Source organism: Plectropomus leopardus, chromosome 24 (assembly GCF_026936395.1).
Source record: "Plectropomus leopardus strain MGB_pleo_1.0 chromosome 24, ASM2693639v1, whole genome shotgun sequence".
NCBI classification, from domain to species: domain Eukaryota; kingdom Metazoa; phylum Chordata; class Actinopteri; order Perciformes; family Serranidae; genus Plectropomus; species Plectropomus leopardus.
This window is the reverse complement of record NC_142199.1, coordinates 9,321,164-9,345,564: the sequence shown is the minus strand read 5'-3', so window position 1 is coordinate 9,345,564 and position 24,401 is coordinate 9,321,164. Positions and strand designations below refer to the sequence as shown.

Genomic DNA, 24,401 nt, shown 5'->3' with positions numbered 1-24,401 from the left:
GATTATTAGATTTTACCCCCCAACTAACTATATTTCGAATTTTTATAAGTATATATTTAAACTTAGGTTACAGAAAGAAAAAAAAAACATTATTGTTGTTATTTTATTTTTTTGCACCTCTTATGGTTATTTTCTTGTCTCTCTTTTTTAAACTTTTCTTTTTTGATTATTTTCAGGTAATTGTCTTTAACTTTAAACTAAATTCTTGCAAATTTTTGGGCCATTTCTTGTTAAATTAATCTTAATCTTAAATTGATCTTCAGGTTTCAGCTTTTAGATGATGTATACCACTCCATATCGTCACATACTGTTAACCTATGATCTCTCTCTAAAGATCCCCTTATTATCCCAGATTTCATACAGATTTTTAGGCCATTTCTTGTTAAGTTACTCACTGTTTGTACTCAAGTTTTCCCAAGAAATTAGGCCAGTATGTTCAAGTTGCAAAGAGTTATTCACACGCAAACTCCCTGCACAAACACAGACAAGGGACCTGTTTCATGAGTCAGGATTAGTCAGTGCTATGAGACAGGATGAGTTGTCTGGATGACTTTACAGAGACAGTCATTACCTGTACAAACAGGAGAGGGTAAATAAACTCTCCTCCGATCTCTGGAGGTAAAGCGATGCTCAGGTTGACTGAGCTGCTGCCTGAGGGGGTCTATGAAGCACTAAGCTTTTTGAAGCTGCAGGAAAACAATTAGCGGTTGAAATCTAGGTTTCATTGGGGATGTTCAGCCTCTGAGATCGAGTCCATCATTCTTGGATCAAAAGCAAACTAATCACTAATTTCCCTCCTGAGTGCTGCAGCAAGGAGCGGTGAAAGGATGGATAGTTGGGGCGTAATTTCTATTGTATTACTTGTTCCCGGGAAGCTCATCCCACCTTTTATCGGGTGTGACTCAACTGCTGATGTCACCGAGGAAAACTTTACTCACTGTGTTTGCACGCAACCCGTCAGCTGATTGTACACAACACACACACACACACACACACACACACACACACACACACACACACACAGAGTCAGTTGAGGTGCGGTGCCACCCACCACTCACCAGCTGCGGGTGGGAGTCGGTTGTTGATGTAAGACATCAGCGAGGTGTCTGCTTTGAAAAGGGTTGAAATGATTAGTCAGTAAACTGTAAATTAATCAGCAACTCATTTGTTGTTTACATAATTGTTTCAAGCTTTAGTTTGTCTTTTATGATAACAAATGTAATCATTTTAGGTTTTTAGATTTTATGACAGTGTGTTAAAGCCACTGTATGTTACCCTTTGAAACCCAAGCAAATTCATTTCTTCCGAAAACATGGGAAGAGGAAGACGAGCTGCTTAACAAAAAATGGCCCCCAAAATTGGAAGAAATCATTTTTTAAAAAATCGAGAAATTACCAGAGTTAAAGGAAAGAAAAGTAAAACAGACAAAGACAAAAAAAGACGAAAAACATTTTGCAACAATCTGTTAACCTGCAATCTCTCCCTAAAGATCCTCTGCCCCCCACAAAAAGAGTCAAAAATGGGTCTACGGTAGGGAAAGGGGGAATGGAAGAGGTAAAGTCATAAATATACAAGAAAAACACGTCAGACATCAATTTTGTGCTGCATTAAGACACTTTTCACAAGCATTTAAACCTCTGAAACCTGAAAAAACTGCTTTGGGAAAATGCAATGAGCAACTTAGCAAGAAATGTCATGAAGATTGCAAAGATGACGTATGGCATACGTAAGCGGATATAAAGCGTCAGATCGTCTTCTGATTGGACGACAAAACGACAAACCTCTGACCTCTCCAAAGGAAACCAATATGGAGTTTAGCACCAACGCTAATGTACTTTTATCATCGAAATATGGATAAAATGTAGACAGAAGACACCCAGTAACAGATCTGTCATCATGAATTTATTGATCAGGGTTCCCTAAAAACACCCAAATTCCCAGGCTGGATTCTGAGGCTTCTAAAAGAGCTATGATGCATTGGAGTATGTAGCAAAATTTACAAGAAAAAATGTTAGAAAATGATGGGGTTTACAGTTAATAAACCACATCGCTTCACTTTGCAAGGCTGGATTAACCTCATCACACAGCCATCAGACATTGAACGGCCCTCTTTTGACTGTCCAATCAAAACTTTATCTATAAAAGAACGATTAAGATTAAGACTAAGATTTTCCAGATAACACCATTTAAATAACCTGCATCTTAAAACTGTCCTCTTATGTTCTCTGCTGTAAGAGAGCAGTCATCTAAGGTGAGAGTTAAATGTTAAGCAGTAGCAGGCTACATTAGGAGATACACATCTGTGAGGAATGTGATCCGACAAATGCAGATGAGTGACACTTAAAGAAAACATATTTTCATAAGATTATCTTCAGACTGACTTGTTATATAAACGGCTGTCACAGAAGTCAGTTAACGACCCATTTTTGATAAAATCACTGATGCTAACAGATACAGATGCACATCAAAGCATACATTACAAGACCAAATGCATGCATTCACACACCCACACAGCCAGCAAAATCAACACACTCCCACAGTGCATCAGCTATGTTTTCACACCTCCACCGCTAAGTTGGCCACGCCGCCAAAACTCTGCAGTAAATACACCTCAACCTGTAAGAGTTCAGGAATTTATTACACACACTCAGGGTGTGCACATAACGATTTCACACACACTCCAGGTCAGCGTACACAGGCAGCAAGCCACAGGAGGTGTGAACAACCATAAATGTGCCAGGCAGACAGTTAATCATGCACTAATGCAAATGGGAGGTATGCAGAGCTGCGACTATGCAAAACAGAATCCAGTAGAGACCTGGATATAAAATTACAGGTTGTCATTCTGCTTCTGTAACAATCGTAGTGATTTGTAGCTTCACAGCAAATGTACAAAGAACTTAAAGGAGTTCAAGTCTTTCTGAATTTTGTAATCGCTCATACAAGTGCATGAAAGGAGAAAGCATGCTTTTTACTATTGTATGTTTGCAATTACTGTCAGATATTCACTAAGGAAGCCTGATGTGAGTGAAGCTGAGCATAACCAGACGCCAAAGATCTGTGTGTGCAGTTACACTCTCGTACAGTACCGCTAGCTGTAGATACAGTTCGATTTTAAAGGTCTTCCAGAAGAGAAAAGACTTTGGGCCTTATGTAAATGATCTAAAATGCATGGTTTAAAGGGCATCTACAACTTCTTTTAAAATGGTTAAACAGCACGTTATGTGTGCGCAAAGTAAGTTGCAGGAGGCAAAAGGGTTTTATTTATTCCCTAAATTGATCAGAAGAGGTTTTGGTTTGGCGCACAGCGTCTCTCTTAATGCTCCCTGCTGTGTTCACATTTTAGAGAACGTTTTTTTCTAATTAGGGATGTATTACTTCACTCAAATAATAACAAATAATCCACTTAGTGACCCTGCCTATGTAGACGCATCTTACTGTGTGAATAATGCGGCCTTTAGCCAAAAAAAAAATCTGGTATATTCTGACTTTTGACCAGGTTTTTGTTGGTCAGTGGTGCGATCGTTCTCTGCTGCCTCAACGAAGCAATACGCCAACAATTCACGTGACCACGTCTCACTTTAACAGCTACATTGTGCATTTACTACTTGCACGAGTTGGGTGCTGGCCATAAAAATGTCAACTTCATCGGTCTAACTCTAAATGATGGTCGTGCTGCGCTGTGCGTCACTTTGCGCTGGGTGTAAGATGGGGCTCTTTATGTGATTTTGGTTAGATCTGGTGAGGGGAAGGAGTTGATTTCATGTTTTATTGTGCAGCGTTGCACTTGATTTTGCTCATCTGCATGACTTAAGACTTCTGTTATGACCGCTGTTCACCGCTGCAGCAGTTTTTTTTTGTGAATTTCATGTCCTACCTCTTGTGGATGATAATTGATAGCGATGTTCTGAAGTCATTCTCAGAGGGAAAATGCAAAAGGATGCAGGAATGCCAAGCTGAATCATCTCATGGCTGAATGTACACTTATTAACCTAATGATCACTGAACATAGTTACAGTACTCCTTAACTGCACTGAGGGATTATAATTAATACATATTCTCCTCTCACCTTCCACTGCTTTCTATATTAGCTCAATATTGTTGAGAGGCAAAATCAATAAATGGTGCACTGCATCTACTCAGGATGACAACATTGCACAGAGAAATGAACACGCTCAGCCAGCCTGCAGAGAGCTTCTCAGTCGATGTGAAAGCTTGCCAAGCATGTGTCTTTGGCATCGTCGTTTATCAAAAGGTGAATACAAGGTGGAGGGGTGTTGATGCGGGGAGGCAGGGCAGTTTTAAATGGATAAACTGCAATTTTTACAGTGAATAGTGATAATGTGATATACAGTGTGAAATGTTTGAGTGGTAAACCTTATTTTAGTCAAGTGTTTTATGTCTTTTACAGGAAAGAAAAACTCGGTTTATTTTGTGTAAGTCCCTAAACTCCCCCTCTATGTTCTGTATTTCAGCAGCCAAGTGTATTTTGAAGTGACGGTCGATGCCAAAGTGGAGTAGACAAATGTGTCACAGCCAAATAAATAAAACCAGCATGTGGTTGAGAGCTGGCATTGAATTCATTCCCTAATTAGCTGGGCTTAATTGGCTTGGACTGGGATGATATGACTGGCATTTATTTAAAGAGTTTCCTACGAAAGGAACTCAAAGAAACAGAGAGGAAACCTCTTGTTTTGTAAGTTCAACACTGTGCACTTGACAGTGAATAATTTTCATTACTGTGACTGAAACATTTTAACAGCTTTTGGTCCACATTATGAGGATAAAGCTATTTTTGTGTGACAAAAATAAACTGACGAAAGGGACTTGAGGTAAAAAACAGAAATGTCTTGTGTATTTTAAAAGGTCACATTGTTAGGAGTGGAGCTGTGCTTGTACTTTACAATGTGAAGGCTCAGAGGGGGAAACATAAACTCCCTCTGCCAGTGACACTGCGGTATGTTTCCATATAATCAACATTAAGGCTGCGTATTGGCAGGAAACTGGCGACTTGTAAGTTATTTTGAATCAGACGTTATGGTTCAATATATTGTGATACTGTAAGCACAGTGGAATCGTTGCATTTTTTACGAATCATATCAACATTTAAATTGACAATGTACACGAGCTGACTCGGTCATCAGGAGTCGGAGGGGACGAAGGATGTCGTGTCGCCGAGGCAATTTGCTACCAAACTGCAGACTACAGCAGACTGTTGTTCCCAGACCAGCAAACAGCAAATAGGTTGTGATTTAAAAGGTCATTGTATCCATTGGCTTTCATGCTCCAATTGTGGTTGTTTTGTAGTAACCTGTTGATGTTTTTCAGTTGGCTTTTTAGGCTCCAAACATGGATGGTTTATAGCAAACTGTGTTTTTCATCTGTTTTTAAGGTTCTTGTTGTAGGTGTTTTGTAACAGGCTGTTGGTGTATTGCTATCATTTTTTTCGGTTCCAGTTGTGGTTGTTTTTGGCGACCTGTCTGTGTTTTTAATCAGACATTTAAGCTGCAATCGTGGATGTTTTGTAGCGACTTGTCTTTGTTTTTTTCTTCGATTTTTAAGCTCCAATCGCTGGTGTTTTGTAGCAGTAGGTGTGACCTAACTTGTTTTTTTTATCTGCTTTTTAGGTCCTAATTTCGGATACCTTGTAGCAACCTGTCTGTGTTTCAACATCTGCTTTTAAGGCTCAAATTGTAGTGTTTTATAAAGGCCTGTCGGTGTGTTTCTATCATTTTTTTCAGTCATGGGTGTTTTGAAGCGACTTGTCTGTGCTTTTAATCAGATTTTTAGGCTCTAGTCACTTGCGTTTTGTAGCATTCTGTCTGCTTTTTATGCACCAATCACTGGTATTTTGTAATGTTGTATTAGTTTTTTTCATCTGCTTTTATGGATGCTTTGAAGCAACCTGTCAGATTTTTCATCTGCTTTTTATACTCAAATTTTGGGCGTTTTATAGCCGCCTGGCTATGTGTTTCTATTGCTTTTATTGTCCTTTGCTTTTTTAGGCTCCAGTTACTGTTTTGGAGCAACCTGCCTGTGTGCAGGGATAGTACATCAAAAAATGGTTGTTTTGTTCCTTGACGCTGCATTTCCACTGGGGATTGTGTTACCATTTATTTTAAGCCAAAAGATGATATTTTATTAACCTTAATAGAGTGTTTTTTGTGCCTAAACCTCGTCACACGTTAAGCAAAGAATTGTTGATACATAAAATATCCAATATGTAATCATTTTTAAATGTAATGCTTTCGTGGTTTGCAGAAACATTCGATGCCAACATACTTTTTTGGCGATTGGGTAGACAAGCACAGCATTACATTGCAACATTTTAAAATCTAATTCAGGAAAACGGTCATCATATAAAGTACGCACCACCATATTCATAAAATCTGAATTTAAAAAAAAAGCCACATTTTCTGCAATGAGAACAATGGGATCTCTTCAAGTATTTATCACAGTCCCTCTAACACACGAGCGATATGTTGTTAGCAGAAGAGTCAAATAGCCAAAGATACATACAGTCCTGGGTTTAAACGCAACACAAAACGAACCACTGCCACAAATTTTAAAGTCATAATTAAAAATCGATAGTGTTTTTTAGAAATCAACAGTGTAACAAAACATACTGCATTACTCAACTGTACCAATATTTTCTTACATCCCTACTCAACTGTCCTTTCTAAGAGCATGTTTGAGGCAGTTTGCTGCAGATGAGCTCGTGACTGCATGTGTGTAACACTGTGAGCGTTTCGGCAGTTTGAGTGGAGGGGGCCGGGGGCTGAGCAGCGCCAACAGGACACAGCAGAGGGCTGTCAGGCTGAGAACACGCTAATAAGGTCAGCCAAACAGAGCAGTAATGCGGTAAAGCAGGCGGCCAGACTGACCGCAGAAACTCCCCCAGCACACCTTGCAGGAAATGGCCCACAAAACTAAAATTAGTGGTTGAGTGGGTCATGAAGACAAACACTAAATTTTGGATGATTCATCACATGCTGTCCTTCACCTCCCACACATTTAACCAGACCTGATTGTATGTTAAAGCTGTAGGCACTATGGGTTACTACACAGTCTGTTGCTCAATACCTCAAATATTTCATGGAATAATTTCTTAAATCTTTGAAACCTGCATCAACATCAATTTTCTTGCGCTACATTCAGATGCCTTTCATGAGTATCATAACCTTTGACCTCTGAGCAGTTTGATTTCCTTCAAAGACATGGGGGAAAAGGCAGTGAGCATGTTGGCAAGAAATTGCATGAAATTAAAAGATTTTGAAATTGGAAAAAAAAATATTATATAGATTCAAAATTATGTTATTTAAACAGTTATCTTAAATCATATCCCTTTTTAAAAATGTCTTTATTTTATTTTATTTTTGTATCTCTTGTTGCTAATTTTTAAGGTAACTTTCTTGTACTTTTTTTTTTTTCATTTTTTTATTAACAAATTACTGGGTCATTTCTTTTTAAGTAGGTCATTGCCTTCTACCCTTGATTTTTTAAAGGAAATCAGTTGGCCCTGGTGTAAAAGTGTTATATGTCAAGTAATTGCATGCATGTCTCTTAAAATTTGTTATTGGTTGACTAATAATAATAAAAAACTGCACAAAAGCCAAAAAAAAAAATACCCACGCAATGTAATCTCATTCTCAGTTCTGCATGGACGTGACCACAATCGCCTGAAAAGGCAGTTTCATTGTTTAATTAGTTTTGAGTTATGGCTGAAGTGGCACAGTCACGCCCTTGTTAGCCGGCACTGGGACTGTCACCTCACAGACCATCAAGCGGCCCAGTGAAGCATAAGCTGGAACAGCGTGTACCAAAACAACACCATCACATCGACAGTTAGAGTGGACACTTGGTTTCTGTTCTGCATGGGAATCTGTTGTGGACACTGACTGGACAAACCGATTAACTGTCACCGCCCGAGCTAAAATCCCATCCCACGCACTGCTGATGTTGCCCCCGATTTAGTCTCAGGACAGCTGCAGGAGAGTGCACTCTGTCCTCTTATTTAAGTAAACCAAAAAATGTGATAACAGACACATTTTAATTATTTCTGCTGTCACCTCGCTGACAAAACTTGTGCATTTGAAGGAACACAATAAGCAATAACGGTTATGTTAATATCAAACTGCTGTACAACAGAGTGGTTGAGGATTTGTGATGAAATGAGAGACATTTAGTTGACTCTGCTGCCCCCGGCTGTTCAACTGCAGTAACAACACCACGTTTTTCTTCAACCTTTGAAACCTGGATTTACATCACATTTCCTGCCTTTTACAAGCATTTCAGCTTTTAAAACGTGAGAAAATTGGTTTAATTTTTTTGTAACCAACATTGAGAAAAAAGACAAGTAGCAGCTTGGCAAGAAATTTTCCACAAATTGCAAAGAAAATTGTACAAGGTGACAAAAAATTACCTTAGCTTTAAAAAGACAAATTACAAATTACAAATTACAATTTGTTTTTATTTATTTTATTACAATCATCTATTAAAAATTACAAGAAAGAATATATTGCATATTTTTATTTTATTTAAGCACCTTTTAAGGTAATTTCCTGTTTTCATTCTTTTATTGTTCCTCCTTTTTCTTTTGTTAATTTCAGGTAATTTTCTTGTGACTTTTTACTCTTTTTTTGTTGCTAATTTTTGTGTCATTTCTTGTTAAGTTGCACCGTCCTGTCTTTCCATGTTTTTGAACGATATCAAGACAATTTGCTCAGGTTTCAAAGGGTTAAACAGACAATAACTACAGGCTTACATTCATTATGATAACGAAAAAATCCTGTTTAAGACACTTTCATCGACAGTGACGGTGACATAGACGTCAGTTTATTGACGACTGGCCGATGAGTCCTGAGACCTGAGACCTGAGTCCTCCAGCTGTCCTCTGAGCTCAGCCAGCCGTCTCTCCAGGTGAGACACCTCCTCAGACATCTGCCTGCGTAGAACAGTTTGTCCATTACTATTTCTAATTCAGTATCACACTGCAGTATTTCTGCTTTTACTTCAATTAGATTTATAACTGATGGAGAATTACACTGTAGTGTTTTTTATTTTTACTTTGGAAAGATTTGTACTTATAATGCAGTATTACACTGTAGTATTTGTACTTCTACTTCAGTAGGATTTGTACTTGTAATGGAGTATGACACTGAGGTGTTTATTTCTGTTACTTCAGTGAGATCTGTACACATAATGTGGTAAAAAAAAACTGCAGTATTTCTACTTTTACTTCCATGAGATCTGTACTTGAAAGAAAGTATTACACTACAGTATTTCTACTTTTACTTCAGTGAGACATGTACTTGTGATGCAATATTACACTGCAGTATTTCTACTTTTACTTCAGTAAGACATGCTTGTAATGAAGTCTTACACTTGAGTATTTCTACCTCTACTTAAGTGAGATGTGCACGTAATGAAGCATTACACTGCAGTATTTCTAGTTTTACTTCTGTAGTTTCTACTCATAATGGAGTATTAAACTGTAGCTTTTTTACCTCTACATTAGTAAAATGTGTACTCATACTGGAGTATAGTATTTGTACTTTTATTTAAGTGAGATTTACACTCTCAATGGAGTATTACACTACATTATTTCTACTTTTATTTCAGTTCTAAAACTGAAATAAAAGTTCAGTTTCATTTTAAAACAAATGAAAAGGCATTTGGGCAGTCTTAATCACTGTTCATATGTTTTTGGTTTTCGGAGCTGTGGTATGTTTTTCTAAATGTAATTTTGCTGACTTTTTATACTTTACTTCTGGATTGTTTTCCTACATTTAGACTTGTTGAAAATATTAATGAAATGCCAGTCCCTAAACGAGAGTACATCGGCACTTGCTGTATGGATAGAGTTGGGACTGTCATGGTGGTGTTGGCGTGTATTGTACCTGTGGGCAGCCTGGACTTTGCTCAGTTGGCAGTGGAGGCGTTTAACGATGGCTTTATAGCGCTTGTTCTGGATCTGAGGGATAGGAAACACACAAACACAAGTTTCCGACACTTTTTCCATTTTAAACTTTAAGATTTGATATTTTTGAGACATTACCTGACATCAGAGCACAAATAACGAGCCCTCTGAAAACTTGCATTTACCCATTGAGTCCATATTTGTACACAAAACGTTCTGCTGTGAGAAAAACGCTGCCCGAAGAGGAAGAAAACAAACCAAACGTTTTTTAAAAACCATGGAAAGAGTCTGTAAAAATTATAACAATTTTGTGACAGAATTTAAAATATGTCTTTATGATAATTATAGTTTTTCTCTTTTTCGCTTTTTTTTCCCCTTGATGTTTTTCCTAGCTTTTTGGAAAAAAAAAAATCTAAATCTACCAATTTATTGCAATTTGTAAAATATTTATTACCATTGAGATATATATTTTTTAGTAGTCAAGGAAATTAATCTTCAAATTCATCAGTGATTGTAAAATAATCTTTAGTTGTAACAGTAGTCAGTCTCATTGCAACACCTCTATTTCTTTTTTAATCTGGGTGTGAGTCCCAAACTCCTCTTGCAGTCGCTCTCTCCTGTGAACCACAGTCTCCCTCATCACAGAGATCTCCCCCTTCAGAGCCTCGATCTCACTCTGCAGAAAACAAAAGGATGTCAGACTAACATGCAACGTGATATTTAGAGTTCAAAATATAAATCGAATTCAGTGTGATCTAGTATTAACCTTTGCCATCTGCACCATATTCCCATTTGGATTCTCCAAATCTTCCTTCAGCTCCTCTTTCTTCTGTCTCAGCATCCTGACCAGTTTTCTCTTCTCCTCCAGGTCTTTGTGAGCCTCCATCTGGCTGGCCGCATGCAAAACGGCTGCCCTATGACCCTCCATTTTTTTTCGGTAAGTGTTGAACCTTTCCAACGCCACGCGAGCGCTCTCCTCCTCCTCGTTTATACCAATCTGGAGTTCTGTGTTTTCCTTGCAGGTGGATGCACAGCGATCAAGCAGGACTTCTGTCTGCTGCTCCAGGTGCTCCACCTCGCCCTCCAGCATGAGCAGATCCCGAACGTTAGATCTCAGCTCTCGCTCTGCCAGCTCATTTTTCTTCTCAATATCTGACAGAGTTGCCTGGGAAAGGACGCATAACACAAAATGTCTAAGTTAGTGTCGTCTGCCATCCAAAGATGCATGTTAATGATGCAAAGGCAGATGACACTCGCACAAGTCTTTTAGAGAAGGTAGTCATCACGTCAGTTTGTTAAAAACTAAATACCTTTCGTTTATTGTAGAAGTAATAAAATAACTGAGCTATTAATATTTTAGTCTTGTTTAGTTTATTTTCTATACAGTTAAAAACAACATAAAATCCAGTTTCATTAAAAAATAAATAAATAAAATAAAATAAATTTAAATGTAAAGAAGAAGCCAGAGGCCTGTAAAACCCAAATTTGAAAACAGAAAATAAATAAATAAAATAAAAATGAAGAAAAACCAAAAAAACATCTCAACCTAAATTTAAAATTTTACAGAAAAATAAAAAAAAGAAAAAAAGACAACACAGCAGCAGAAAAAGTAACCAAAGCATTTTCATGGACAAAACTTTTCCATTACTTTCAAAGAAGCCATAATATTTTTTCCCTGTTTGTTTGGCGTTTTTCAGACATATCAGATTCAAACTGTATTCAAACATAATTTCAGCTCGTTGGCATGCATGGAGGGAGAGATGTTACCGTGGCAGAAAATGAAGAAATGTAAAAAAACGTCACACACTGATGCATTTTAAAGCAACATTACATCAACAGCTAAAATAAACTGCCCTTTGTTTACAGTATATAGAAGGATATCCAATTTCTTTACACACAACAACATTTTATGACTTTTTTAAAACTTTCAATTTTTTTTACTTATTCCATAGATTTTCCAGGCATGGCAGATGAGAAATTAATTTCTATGATTTTTCCAGGTTTTCTATGACAGTGGGAACCCTGACTAAAACAATAACCATTGTTCTCATTCATTGTGCTGGAGTGAGGAATCACACGGATTTCTCCCAGCCAATCAGCGAAGATAAAGCTACGTCACAGATAGTGACGTTTTACCCTCGTCTGGCAAGGAACCATATATGGTAACTTCATTGACCTTGATTTTCAACATAAAATTTTTTTTAAAAAGTCACAAAAGTAAAGTTTTAGAGTATTCTCCAATAAAGCTCTTGGGTTGACATTTTTGAATTTCCAAGTATTTCAGTGAGTGCGCTATAAAGGGTTAATTCAGTTATGTCAGGTGTAAATATGAACCTGCAGGGAGATGAGTATCTTCTGTTTCTCTCTCAGGGCCTCCGTTTGGGCAAAGCCGTGCTGGCTGACGTCCTCTACCGCCTTGGTTAACGAAAACCCACTCTCCTCCTGAGCTCCTGAGAAGGACAATCAATGAAGGTGCGTTAAAGTTTCTGTTTAACCTGCTGTCTGTTAATGTAGTCAGCAGACACGTTTCCACTTTTAAAACTGAAGTTGGCAGCTAAGAAGTCAGCCTTAGTGTTGCTCGCAGTATTTCATATTTTAATCTTGGACACCCCTGAACACATTACTAAATGTTCGGGCTTTAAACATGTAGCCAATGTTAATGGGGTTATAGCTGCACTTAAACCAGCACATAAAAGTTAAGTCATTGGTTTGAATTCTTTCAACATGGGGAGAATGCCACAAGCAACTTAACAAGACCAAAAACAGAAAAAAAATCCAAAAATGTTACAAAAATAAAACAGTGTCAAACAATAATAATTATATATACATATAGCTGCATATATATACATATAAACATAATTTTGAATATTAAAACATATAAAAATTATTAGAAATATTTTTCTTTTTTGGGATAATTTCCTTATATAATAGATGTGAATTTAAGTATTTTTTTTTGGTCAACTTTTACTAATTTCTTGCAATTTTTCTTGTCAAGTTGGTTATGGCCTTTTCCCCCTATTTTTTCAATAGAATTTGAAGCAGTTTGTTATGTTTCCAAAGGTCAAAAAGTCTGTCAGTCCTGCTATTTCAGGGCTTCAAAATATAGACTGAATAATATAATAGCAGTGGGGGATAAAGTATTATGCTTAAGTAAAAGCAGCAGTTCCACAGTGTAGAAATATTCTGTTACAAGTAAAAGTTGTGCAATTTACTCAGAAGTACATAAGTATTACCATCAAATTAAGGAACAAAGTAAAACTGCTTATTATTCAGAATGGCCTATTTCAGGATAATTTATATTACTGAATTATATTAATGAGTAAAACTTCCACCACTGTATAATATAATATAATATAATGTAATACAGTACAATATATATATAATAATAATATAATACAATATAATACAATATAATATAATATAATATAATATAATATAATATAATTTTGAACAGTCTATGCTTCAGATCGTCCTAAAATGAGCTAAAATTATGCTAACTTTAGCTAATGACTGGCCAACGAAATTATGCTAATTAATATTAGCATTTGGTTTTTTTTTTAGCATTAGCGTTAATTATTCATCATTAAGTCGCTGTTCATTGGCAAAGTTTAACACACTTATAATTTGATTTAGTAATTTTTGTGAATAAACATGTTTGACTAAAGTAATTAATATCTAACCATCTTTACTTGCTGTAGAGTTTGCCATTTTGACGGTTAACGTCTGTTTCCAACATCGACTAGCCAACATTTTAACGTTTAACGCTGCGCTAACTAAAAAAGCTAATCGCAAATGAGCCTATGAAATACAATTTGTTGAAAAAATAAAAATTCACGCTTATTTTATTTTTGTTGGCCAGTTATTAGATCGATATATAGAAATATATTTGTTTTATTATTGTCCAAGTGGGTCTAACGGTCGATTCCAGTTTAACTACAATTCCCAGAGTTCACGGCTTCTACTCGACCTCAACTACATCCGGGTCTCGCTCGTCGCTAGTACAGTGGCGATGACAGTTGTAAACACTTAGACATCGCGTGTTTTACTAGTTTTATTTCATTTTTGGTCCTTTAAATGCTGTCAAATGCTCATTAACCGCTGGTCTCGGCTGTGCTCTCTGTGTAGCCGCGGAGTTTACAGCAGCAGAGGAAGGAGAGCAGGATGGAGGGCACTAACAAGAGGACACACCGGTGCGAAGTATGCTAACATCACAGAGGTGCAACACTGCTGGGGGACAGTCAAACGCCTCTGTCACAGTGATTTTGCGGACTTGTACAAGCATAAGTCTGTTCAGAGGTATCTTCAGCAGCTCATGGAGGAGCACAGAGAGCTCGGAAAGAAGTTAGAGCATGCATACCTCAGCGAGTCAGACAGAAAAGCGCTTAAGAAGAAACACACAGAGCTGCTGCCTCTGGCAAAGGTGTTTGAGAGGATTGAAGAAGCCCTGCAAGACTTAGAGGAAGTCCTCTCACTTCTGCATAGTGAGTACTTCTATTGTTTGTGTCAGTAACACTTGTCCAAAATAGTATTTTTTTATTTTTTTTTTGTTAAATGTCACTATTCAGCACCCCACTTTAAATGTTTTTTATGGTACTAATACTAGTTTTGAATGGTACTAGAATGTTTTTGTCTCTGCTCTGTGTCTGTTTTCATTGTGCCACAACATTCATGATGTCTCTCGCTGTGAATGAGCTGTTTTTTCTCTAATTACATTACTGTTTTGAGCTGCAATGATTACTCCATTAATCAAGCAATTAGTTGTCAGCTATTTGATTAACTACCAACTCATTTGATAATTAATATGTATATATTTTCTGTTTTCTTTGATCCTCTTTGATAATACAAGTAATATCTTTGGGTTGTAGATTAAAGACATTTGAGAATGTTGGCTTGGACTTGAATTACTTGAGAAAACAATCAGCAGATTGATCGACACTGAAAGTTATTGTTAGTTGTAGCTTTATCTCTCTTAAATTGCAGATAGCATCATGTAAATACCTTGATCTGCCGACCCTCTGACTGCAGGTTCAGCAGGTACCAAAGATGAAGATGAGCAGTTGACCCAGCTGCTGAAAGAGGAGGAAGCACAAATATCCCGCAAGATTTTGGCCTTAAGAAAAGACGTAAGTACAGTACACAGTCAGATATTTGTTGAATTGTGTTGTGAAACATTACTGAGTTAGTCTTCTTTGTTTCCAGTTGATCAGCGCTCTTGTGCCCGCTGACCCTCTGGACTCCAGTAATATTCTCCTGGAGGTTGTATCAGGACGGACAACAGGAGGTATGAATGAATATTATCTGCTTCATTGAAGACGTCTTTGCAGCTTTTACAGGCACAGTTCACCAGTAAGTGTCAGGTAGCCATGGGTACATAATTCAAAAAGAAAATCGGTTTGTGTCATTTGTAATTTAATTTATCGCTACTTTATGCGATTGCATTCACACAACAAAAATGCTGTTGTAAGAATTTTTTTTTTTTTTTTTTTGGATAAATGTCTTGTGTTTTTAATAAGAAAAATAGTGTTTTTAGTAAAATAATTAATGTTCATAATGCAGGGTACAAAGTGCTGCACATTTTAGCTATATTAAAAATATGTTTTTGTTTTAAAAAATGTGATAAATGATTTCAAATGATGATGTATTGTGCTACATTTTGACTGTTTCTATCTTTACACTAGTTGAGGAAGTCTAAGTATAAATTAGCGATAAAATTGACATTCAGTTAATCAGTCGTTAAGAATTACTAGAACATGTGACATTTAATCGATAAATGAATAGGCTATGCAATGCTGTCACAGTTATGCAATATGTTGCTGTGGGCTTCGCTTGTTTTTTTAAATAACGGTTAATCACGGAAAGTGCTTAAGATTTGCAATCCTGGTATAAATTTATGTTCAAACGTAAGGGAAAGTAGAACACGGTATGTTTTCTTAATATCTGTTAATGTGGTTTCAGGTGACATCTGCCAGCAGTTCACCAGCGAGATGTTTGACATGTACCAGGGTTTTGCTTATTACAAGAATTGGGATTTTGAGGTTTTGAACTATACACCTGCTGAATATGGTAAGTCACATTTTTGTCTGTTTGTGTAACAATCATCCTCTGAGTTTTTGTGCAAATTCATTACTCAAACACGTTTTACGTTTTTGTATTATCCCGAGAGAGTGATAGCTCTTGATTCTTACTTATTTCTAGTTTAATTTGTCTCCACAGAAACAGAGTTGTCGAGAACGAATGAGGGATCAGTTCATAATATTTAGGGTTTGTATGGAGTTTGGCAAAAGAGTCTTTATGTTTGCAGTTCTATATATTTGAAATATCTGCAGAAAGACTTCAAGCTGTACTCAGTGGTTCCTCTAGGCCATTTCAAAGCACTGCTGCAGGACTTTTGTATGCCATCTCCTTCATGCCCATGTCAGGGTATATCTTAGCTGGCCTTTGAATTGTTTGTAACTTTTTAGTCCTTCCTTGTGGTAACTTTGTTTTGTGTTCTTTTTGTGTTTTATATTGTTGCTTGGGAGTCGTGTATTTTGATTTTTTCCCCTTTTGTTGCTTTCTGTCTTGGCCATCTTGAAAAAGAGATTTTTAATCTCAAGAGATTTTTACGGTTATATTAGTAATGCATTACAGTAATTCAGTAGTTCCTCAAATGGTGGCTGCAAACCACAACTGCAGCTGCAAAAAATTGCCTGTGTCTTTCAGGTGGTCTGCACCACGCAGCAGTGAGAATAGCCGGGGAGAAGGTGTACAGACATCTGAAGCATGAAGGAGGAACTCATCGGGTGCAGAGGATCCCTGAGGTGGGCCTCTCCTCCAGGATGCAGCGTATCCACACAGGAACAATGACTGTCATCATCCTGCCTCAGCCGGTGGAGGTACACGTAACGCTCTGCTTTTTCATCCGTCTGAGTTTATTATCATCTTTGAAAAATATCTCATTTCTTTCTTTTTTGTGTGTGTTTTGTGCCGACAGTTTGACGTCCACATTGATCCAAAGGATCTCCGCATCGACACGTTCAGATCTCGAGGTCCTGGGGGACAAAGTGTCAACACGACAGACAGCGCAGTGCGCATCGTTCATCTCCCCTCTGGTAAAACCGGCCACGACAGTCCGCAGGCACTTCATGTTGTATAAACATCAGTTGGTATTAATTTTCGTGGTTATCTTTCCTTCCCAACAGGTATAACAGCTGAGTGTCAGCAGAGTCGCTCTCAGCTGCAAAACAGGGACACCGCCATGCGTGTGCTGCGGGCCCGGCTCTACCAGAGCATGATGGGTAAAGAGACTGAGCAGAGACATACAGCGAGGAAGCGGCAGGTGGTAATTTATAACCAGAAAAAGAAAAGCAGCGTGTTTTTGTACTTTGATTTTATGCTCACGTCAAAATTGGGAAAAAAGGAAACCAATTTTGATTTGATATTTTATTTGTGACTGCAGAGTTACTGACTTCTCGATCAAGTAAACCTGATTTTATGTGATGAATATTAAGCTTAATGTCATCAAAATATATATATATTTTTTAATAAAGTAGTTTTATGTGCAAAAAGTAAGACTGTGGGCAGTAATTGTTTAATATGAATAGAACAAATAATACACAGATTGAGTTTGAGTTCATTTACATTTATGCTCACAGTCAACAACTGAATAAATGCAGAATTTGCAACAAAATAAGTTAAACTATTTCCATTTAGGGAATTTACATAATGAGAAGAAAAAAATCTATATCTAAAATCATATATCGAAACTGTACACCTGTTCCTTTATATTATATTCAGATGTTTTTCCTTTGTATTTAAGCCTGATTTCCTTTGTTTGCTTCCATATTGTCTTTTATTTTTGTGTTATTCTAATTTATTGATTTCATATACCTCAGTGCAAACTTCAGGGCAGTTGACAACTTTGCATATGTGCTTCATTGATTGTAAGATATCGTTGGGGTTTCTGTTTCTTTGTATTTCTTGAGATTGCGTAATTTTATTTGCATTAATCCTGCATTGTTTTAAATCTAGGCTCAACCATGTAACATTTTTTAAAAGTGCTTTCAAATTAAAGTTTATTATGTCCTTAACGGCAGGTGGGCACACGTTCTCAGTCAGAGAGGATTCGAACCTACAACTTCAGCCAGGATCGTGTGACAGACCACAGGACTGGATACGTTACCAGAGATATTAAGGTAAGATAACTGAGCTCAGCGTGTCTCTAAATTCTGCAAAAATCAAAACAAACTGTTTATTCTCGTAATTTTCCACCAGCAAACTTCCTGCCAAACAGTTAAACATTCATTTTATTGCTATTTCTTTAACCTCCATCTCTTTCTCGTGACTTTAAATCGGTGTCACATGAGCTGTGCTCCATGTTCAGGAGTTCATGAGAGGAGGGGAGGCTCTCCAGGATCTGATCAACGACGTACTTGAACGTGCAGAGCGGGAGTCTCTTCTGGAGCTGGTGGAGAGCAGCAGCAGTCTGAAACCACCAGAGTCTGGACAGTCTGCAGACTGACAGCTTCCAGCCATGTGTACTGAACATAAAGTATGTCGTTAATTGGATGCATTTATTTCTCCAACACTCATTCCAGTGAAGTGACAGCACGCCTGGCCTCAGATATTTTAGTGTGTGCTTGTGCAGTAGTTGGAATGCAAATGATGTTGAAGATTGTCAGATGAACTGCAGCTCACTCAAGAGGATTTTATTTTGTAATAAAATATTAATTTATGCATTTTGTGTCACTAATTCCTTAAATAATACAGTTAAGTTTCCAGAAAGATCTCCAGGGAGGCAGGGAGCATAAACCCAACAATCATAGCGGCCATTCAAGTAAGTCAGTTTCCTTTCATATTTGATCTTATTACACAATTTATTGACTTAATTAAAAAGCTCAAAGGACCTTTTTTTGGGGGAGAAGCACTGGTGACAAACGGTCCGTTGAGACAGATAATTATGAAGACTTTAGCGGTATAAGCATGGAAAACAAACAAAACACTTTGCAGCATTTGCATTTTTTGGGGGAGAAGCACCGGTGTTGGAATTTGGTCGTCCTTTTGTCTTGGCAGTTTGTAACGTGGAGTCCTTGAAATGAGCGTGAGCCTGATATTTTGACTACACACCAGGTAAAAACTTGTAATATAATATAACGTAAACAGACATCCGTCATGTTTGTTGTCAGTAAAAACCCTGCATGGTTCTTTGCCAGTCAGGGTGCGGTGGAACCGCCTATCAGCTTTATACACACACTCACCGAAAGCACGTCACGCCCTGCACGTGTGCGCCTGCTGAGGAGTGTTCCAGTGTTTTTTCTCCACTCATTTGACCTCCTTTTATAAATCAATAATTCATTCAGTTCAATTTTCTGAATCATATTGCTGACAAAGTCCATTTATTGAAATCTCATTGTGGCACCTGTAATCACTGCCCTCCATACTGCTTTATGAACATGTGACATTCAGATACAGCAATGATTTTTCCACAATTACGCCTTGCTGGCTTTTCATCACAATGGTTAAAAAAAATAATACTAATGGAGACATTTTTTAAACTTGGTCTTGTATTCAGTGAGACAACAGTGCAACAGGCTGCAATGTAAGCACTCGGGGGAATATGCAGCATCAATTTACGTCGACTAAAAGTGCTTGTTTTTGCCACCGACAGGCTCAGATTACTATTCAAAGTGTCTGACAACATTATGGAAAGGAACGTACAGAGATGAACCTTTTTGTTGAATACTAAAATCCTTTTTCTTTGACCTGAAACAGCCCCGACATTGCTATTTTCAAATCCACCTGGCTTTCTTAACATTAACCTTGATTTTGTCATTGACAGGAAAAAAATTAAGGTTACAAAAAACATCTCGGTTTGCCTTTTCACTGTTTAACTATCACCAACTCTGGTTTGGTTGAAATAAATCCATAATTCATCCAGTAAGATGTAAAAATATTATGTCTATATACATGCTAAAATTACTTGCTACTGGCACATTTACTGACAGTAATTTCGGGGCCGTTTCTGGTTAAACAAAAATGATTTTACTCTTAAATATAAAGGTGTATCTCTGTAGGGATATTTCATTAACACTGTCAGACAATAAAAACAACAGTCTGAGCCTTTCAGTGGCAAAAAAGCACTTTTAGTGACGTAAACTGACAGTGCGAACATGCACTGAATGGTTACGTCGCAGCCTGTTTGGCTTCTCCCATGAGTCTCTTGGAAACCAAAATATAGAAAAAAATAGGGTCTGAGTTGAAAAATACCAAAGTTCACCTTTAATTATAACAGACCTTTATAAAAAGAAAACAACATTGATTGAGTCCAATGGTAGACATTTGTAGGACTTTAAAAGAAACAGAATCTTTAGTTTGTCTTCAAGTTTATCAGGCCAATGTGCCCCGAAAATGATATTAAAGAAAGATATTTGTGGATCTTATGTAAAAAAAAACCAACCCAAACAAACAACAAACACTCCTTATACACTTAATATGCTTCAGAAATCAAAATGGTGCATCAAAATGTCGAAACAGTTCCTGGAAAGAGTTTGATTTGTGTAAACGTCCTCTGCTTTTGTGTGACCGGGTCAGTCGTCGTTGTCTCTCTGTCGCAGGCTCCTGGATTTGCCGTTCTGTGTCTTTTTCCTGAAGGAAGCAGGTCCGCCTTCCTCTCCGAGGGACGTGATGATGCGCTCCTTGAACTTCGGTTTTGGCTCTGGCGGCAGGTCGGCCGGAGCGCTGGCGGTGCTTCCCTCCACTTGCGGCAGCTGTAAGTCCACCTTGGCGCTGCAGGAGAAAGAAAACAGAAGAGTCAGAGCTTTTTAGTAGCAACTGGCACACAAATCTAGTATCAGGGTTCGTGGGCTGCTTATTAATCAGTGGATCAATCTATCAGTATCCTAATTAACCATTAAAATAACACTTACTAAGGATCCTCCTCTTCTTGGATCTGCTCCCAGACCCCATACGGATTGACAGTTTTGGGCCTTTTGGCTTGTGTCGTCACTGGTGCCGCCGTCTCTTTCTTCTCCTCGGGTTCAGCTGTCGTGCTGTGGACTTCTTCCTCTTTTTTCACCTCCTCAGCCTCCTCTTCAGGAGCGTCATCACTCACTTTGTCTTCTCCCTCCTTTTCTGAGGGCTCAGCTTCTGCTTTCCTTTTCTGAAAACAAAAAACAACCAGGAAAACTGTGAAGTCTGGAAATTATTACAGAGAATCTTGACATTTAAATTTGCTTGTGACTAATTTTCATTCATCGCCAGGGCTCCTCTCACCCTGAAGCTGATCTTTGGGACTTTGGGCTGCTGGCTGGCTTGTTCGGGGACTTCAGCCTCCTGAGATGCTGCCGGGGCCTCGCTGGAGCCCTCCTCTCCTCCTGCAGGCGGCTCTGGCTGAGAGGCTGAGGGCTCCTCCCGACTCTCCTCCTCTTCGTTTGCTCCAGATCCAGATCCAGACGCTTCACTCTGAGGGAAGCCTGCTGGCTTCTCCCAGCTGGTCTCTGCGAGGTGAGAAGGATAACGCACAAAGAATAAGAAATCCAGAAACACCAGTGGTAATTAAATTAATTTCAGACCGATAAAAAATGATTCTACCTCCGGTCACTGAGTTGTAGTAATACGTATAACCTTCAGGACTGACGGCTTCCATCCAAGGACAGCCTGAAGAGCTCTAAAGACAATATTAACAAATAAATGCTCGTCATCAGCAACCACAGGGTTCCTACGGCTTAAGGCACATTCAGATTTAAGATCAATTTTACAACAACCAAAATTGACAATCAATAGCTCAGGGACAATTTTACAATTTTTCCCAAATATTTATTGTAACATTTAAAGAAATTGCTTTTTTCTTTCTTTCAGATTTTGCATATTTAATATGTAAAAAAATAATAATACTAATAATAAAAGATGTTACCAGTTATTTTTTAGTTTCACAATGCAATATCAGAAAAAAAAATCATGAAATCCAATGTATGAGCATTTTTAAGACTTTTGACAGATTTATTTAAAACAAGTCCATATCAGTTAAGGCCTTTTTTAAAATGAATTAATGCATTTTAAAAGTTTTTAAGGATCCGTAGGAATCATGAACCAACATTGTCTGCAATAAAATCAAGATAGGAATGCACGATATTTGAACCTCAGTCAGTCCAGGGACTCCAGGCTGTGCACAGGCCGAGTTTCCTCCCTGGAAACCGCCTGGTTTTTCCCACCGAGATTCTGTAGTTAAAATACAGAGACAACACAAAATGTTGGAAAGAGTCAGTTTGACCATTAAGTTTAAAAATATTGTGAAAGTATGGACAGTGTTCGTGTTTTTAGGTTCTCCGCACCTCCAGTCTTTGTGTTGTAGTAGTACGTGTGTCCATCCTCTGTCTGTCCTTCGACCCAAACTTGCACTTGTGTTTGTGCTTCTTTTTGCTCTCTGGGCATCTTGGGTACTTTCTCTTTCTTTTGGTGTTTTTTGGGCTGCGGTTGTACCTGTGGTTGTGGTCGTGGCTGTGTTGTTGTTGTTTCAACTGGTAAACCTAATCGGAATCCAGAAACGCATAATTTTAAAATATCAAAGAGCAAAAACTCCTCTTAAGTAGCCCACACATTTTAATAAAATGTCAACACAATTACCTGCTGCTTCTCTTTCCATTCTCTTCAGATCTTCCTGATACGCCTTCATCGCTGCGTCCTCCATCGCCGCAAACTCCTTCGACATACGTTCCTCCTGCTTCGCCTTGTCAATGCTCTTCTTTTTAATCTGCAAAAAACAGATAAATTGAGGTGAGTGGCAGCGGCTGGTAGCCAATAAGAAGAGACTTTTACAGTCAATGTCATGTCTGAACCTTATCTCTCCCACCAGTCCTGAGAGCAGTGCCAAGAGGGGCACGTTTTTCCTGCTGTGTGTCCCTGAGAGACCTCACTGATGAATATAGATTATGTATAATCTGTGTTTTTGTAGCCATGCAAAGCTATGTGCATCTGTGTGTTTGTGAATAAGCACGCAGACTGAAAAACACGAAAAGATATCAGTTTCTTGCGATGGGGACAACTTTGCCCAAATATCTATTTTAACATAAAACATTGCACTTTTTAGGTGCCATTAATGCAAGGGGCATTAGCAAACATTGTTTTTTTTCACACAAATAATAATGGGACAAACATATCTCCATATGGACAAAAGAATTAAAAAATACATTTTAGTGTTTATGAGATTTGATATTTTATAACAAAACATTAAAAAAGATTAATAAAATCCTATTTTCCATGTCTTAGCATTTTTAAGACTTCTCAAAGATTCATTTAATACCAATTAAGGCCTTATTCTTTGATTAATTAATCCAATTTTGAGACTTTTTAGGTATCCATGGGAAAGCTGTCAAATAATTGTCCACATATTACAAATAATTTTAATTTATGACACTATGAGTTAAAATGTTGTCTTTTGTGAAGATGATATCTAGCTAAATCAGAAGTAGGCAGCACTTTACTCCCTCAGGTGGAGTTATTCTATCCTTGCTTAAACACAAAAAGAAACACTCATAAAAGTTGATACCTCAGAGATTTTTGCAGCCACATTTTCTTTGTGGTTCTTTCCTCTCTCGTGAAACTCAATGCTCTGCAGAACAAAACAAACACACGTTAGCATATGAAGGATACTGTCCTCATCTATATGGTCTTTTGGAAGACTCACAGGCTTATTGTCCGCAATCCAGCACTTGCAGTACTGACAGAACTTCCTTGGCTGTGACTTCCAGTAATCCGCCCTGGAAAAATACACAAAACTACTATTAGTAAGCAAATCATTTGTGAATTAGATCACCTTTAGCCTGAGAAGCTAACGCGGGCATCTGGCTGATTTTCTCCCCAGGTTTGATCATTTACTCCAAATATTAACAAATAATGCTCACTGAACTTACAAAACAAGTATCTGGGTGTATCTCGTTACTTACATTGTAATTCTCGGTGGTTAAAATACGAAAAAAGAATTAAAAATGAACCGGGAAAAAAAGGCAACCGTTTCCCACATTTCCAGAATGACAACACTGTCCATTTTTGATGACGTCATCGTCAGTTGCCGTAGAAACGAGCCATCAAACTGATAAAATATGCTTAAAAATCCCACAGTAAATTATATATTAACCCTTAAAAATGGTCATATTCTTAGAGAAGAGTTTGAGTTTGATAGGAAGCAGTAGGATCGCCAAGGAGTCCCACTCCCCCGGCATATGTGTTGCCCCGCTCGCGGAATAAATAAAGGTATGACTGACGGTAAAAATATAACACAAAGCTATCCGTGCACGAAAAACGCAAAGAGCAAAGAATTTGCTTTGGTGCATTACATAAACACCTAGCATGAACAGTTACAGAAAAGGATAAATTTACAATTAAAATGTGAAATTTAGTATGAAAACTATGTACAATATATCCTGATAGAAGTGCTGGTTAGTTTCGTGTTATTTTAATTTGTGATTAGGCCTACTTTGTGCCTAAGTGATGTTTATTATCACTGAAT

At 37.8% G+C, this 24,401-nt stretch overlaps 3 protein-coding genes across 6 annotated transcripts in view; 1 reads left to right on the top strand and 2 right to left on the bottom strand.

Annotated features, from left to right (window-relative positions):
• mtrf1 (mitochondrial translational release factor 1) overlaps positions 1–18,636 on the top strand; it is a 35,937-nt gene extending 17,301 nt beyond the window's left edge. Inside the window, exons 4-17 of one of the 4 annotated variants that reach the window (XM_088074826.1) lie at positions 8,814–8,919; positions 10,788–10,856; positions 10,942–10,985; positions 11,920–12,081; positions 12,290–12,391; positions 14,045–14,400; positions 14,945–15,042; positions 15,119–15,200; positions 15,875–15,982; positions 16,622–16,794; positions 16,893–17,010; positions 17,101–17,240; positions 17,995–18,093; positions 18,282–18,636. In XM_088074826.1, coding sequence (XP_087930952.1) covers positions 14,232–14,400; positions 14,945–15,042; positions 15,119–15,200; positions 15,875–15,982; positions 16,622–16,794; positions 16,893–17,010; positions 17,101–17,240; positions 17,995–18,093; positions 18,282–18,419 — 1,125 coding nt within the window. In that variant the 5' untranslated portion in view covers positions 8,814–8,919; positions 10,788–10,856; positions 10,942–10,985; ... (1 more) ...; positions 12,290–12,391; positions 14,045–14,231 and the 3' untranslated portion in view covers positions 18,420–18,636. Of the gene's footprint in view, positions 1–8,813; positions 8,920–10,787; positions 10,857–10,941; positions 10,986–11,919; positions 12,082–12,289; positions 12,392–13,881; positions 14,401–14,944; positions 15,043–15,118; positions 15,201–15,874; positions 15,983–16,621; positions 16,795–16,892; positions 17,011–17,100; positions 17,241–17,994; positions 18,094–18,281 lie in introns of those variants that run through there. The other 3 variants (XM_042513157.2, XM_088074825.1, XM_042513158.2) reach the window with 3 other exon arrangements.
• On the bottom strand, positions 1,080–13,627 carry ccdc122 (coiled-coil domain containing 122). The gene is made up of 6 exons (XM_042513457.2): positions 13,600–13,627; positions 12,254–12,369; positions 10,686–11,084; positions 10,479–10,595; positions 9,900–9,973; positions 1,080–8,944 (listed from the first exon to the last, which is right to left on the bottom strand). Exons 1-6 carry the CDS (start codon positions 13,625–13,627, stop codon positions 8,836–8,838), a joined length of 843 nt encoding a protein of 280 aa, XP_042369391.2. The 3' UTR covers positions 1,080–8,835.
• A 1,517-nt stretch (positions 18,637–20,153) lies between the features above and the next one.
• wbp4 (WW domain binding protein 4) lies at positions 20,154–23,983 on the bottom strand. The gene is made up of 10 exons (XM_042513098.2): positions 23,839–23,983; positions 23,580–23,652; positions 23,442–23,504; positions 22,520–22,646; positions 22,228–22,422; positions 22,035–22,114; positions 21,488–21,563; positions 21,170–21,393; positions 20,824–21,056; positions 20,154–20,683 (listed from the first exon to the last, which is right to left on the bottom strand). Coding segments are annotated over exons 1-10 (1,272 nt in total). The 5' UTR covers positions 23,841–23,983; the 3' UTR covers positions 20,154–20,484.
• Between the last annotated feature and the right edge of the window lie 418 nt (positions 23,984–24,401).

Excerpts from the sequence above, each read along its gene's own strand:
- ccdc122 (XM_042513457.2), bottom strand. The coding sequence starts at position 13,627 with ATGGCAAACTCTACAGCAAGTAAAGATG. Across the intron at positions 12,370-13,599 it reads CTCTACAGCAAGTAAAGATG|GAGCTCAGGAGGAGAGTGGG; the intron begins GTTAGATATTAA and ends TGTCCTTCTCAG. Across the intron at positions 10,596-10,685 it reads ATATGGTGCAGATGGCAAAG|AGTGAGATCGAGGCTCTGAA; the intron begins GTTAATACTAGA and ends TGTTTTCTGCAG.
- wbp4 (XM_042513098.2), bottom strand. Across the intron at positions 22,423-22,519 it reads AATGGAAAGAGAAGCAGCAG|GTTTACCAGTTGAAACAACA; the intron begins GTAATTGTGTTG and ends GATTCCGATTAG. Across the intron at positions 22,115-22,227 it reads CTACAACACAAAGACTGGAG|AATCTCGGTGGGAAAAACCA; the intron begins GTGCGGAGAACC and ends TTTTAACTACAG.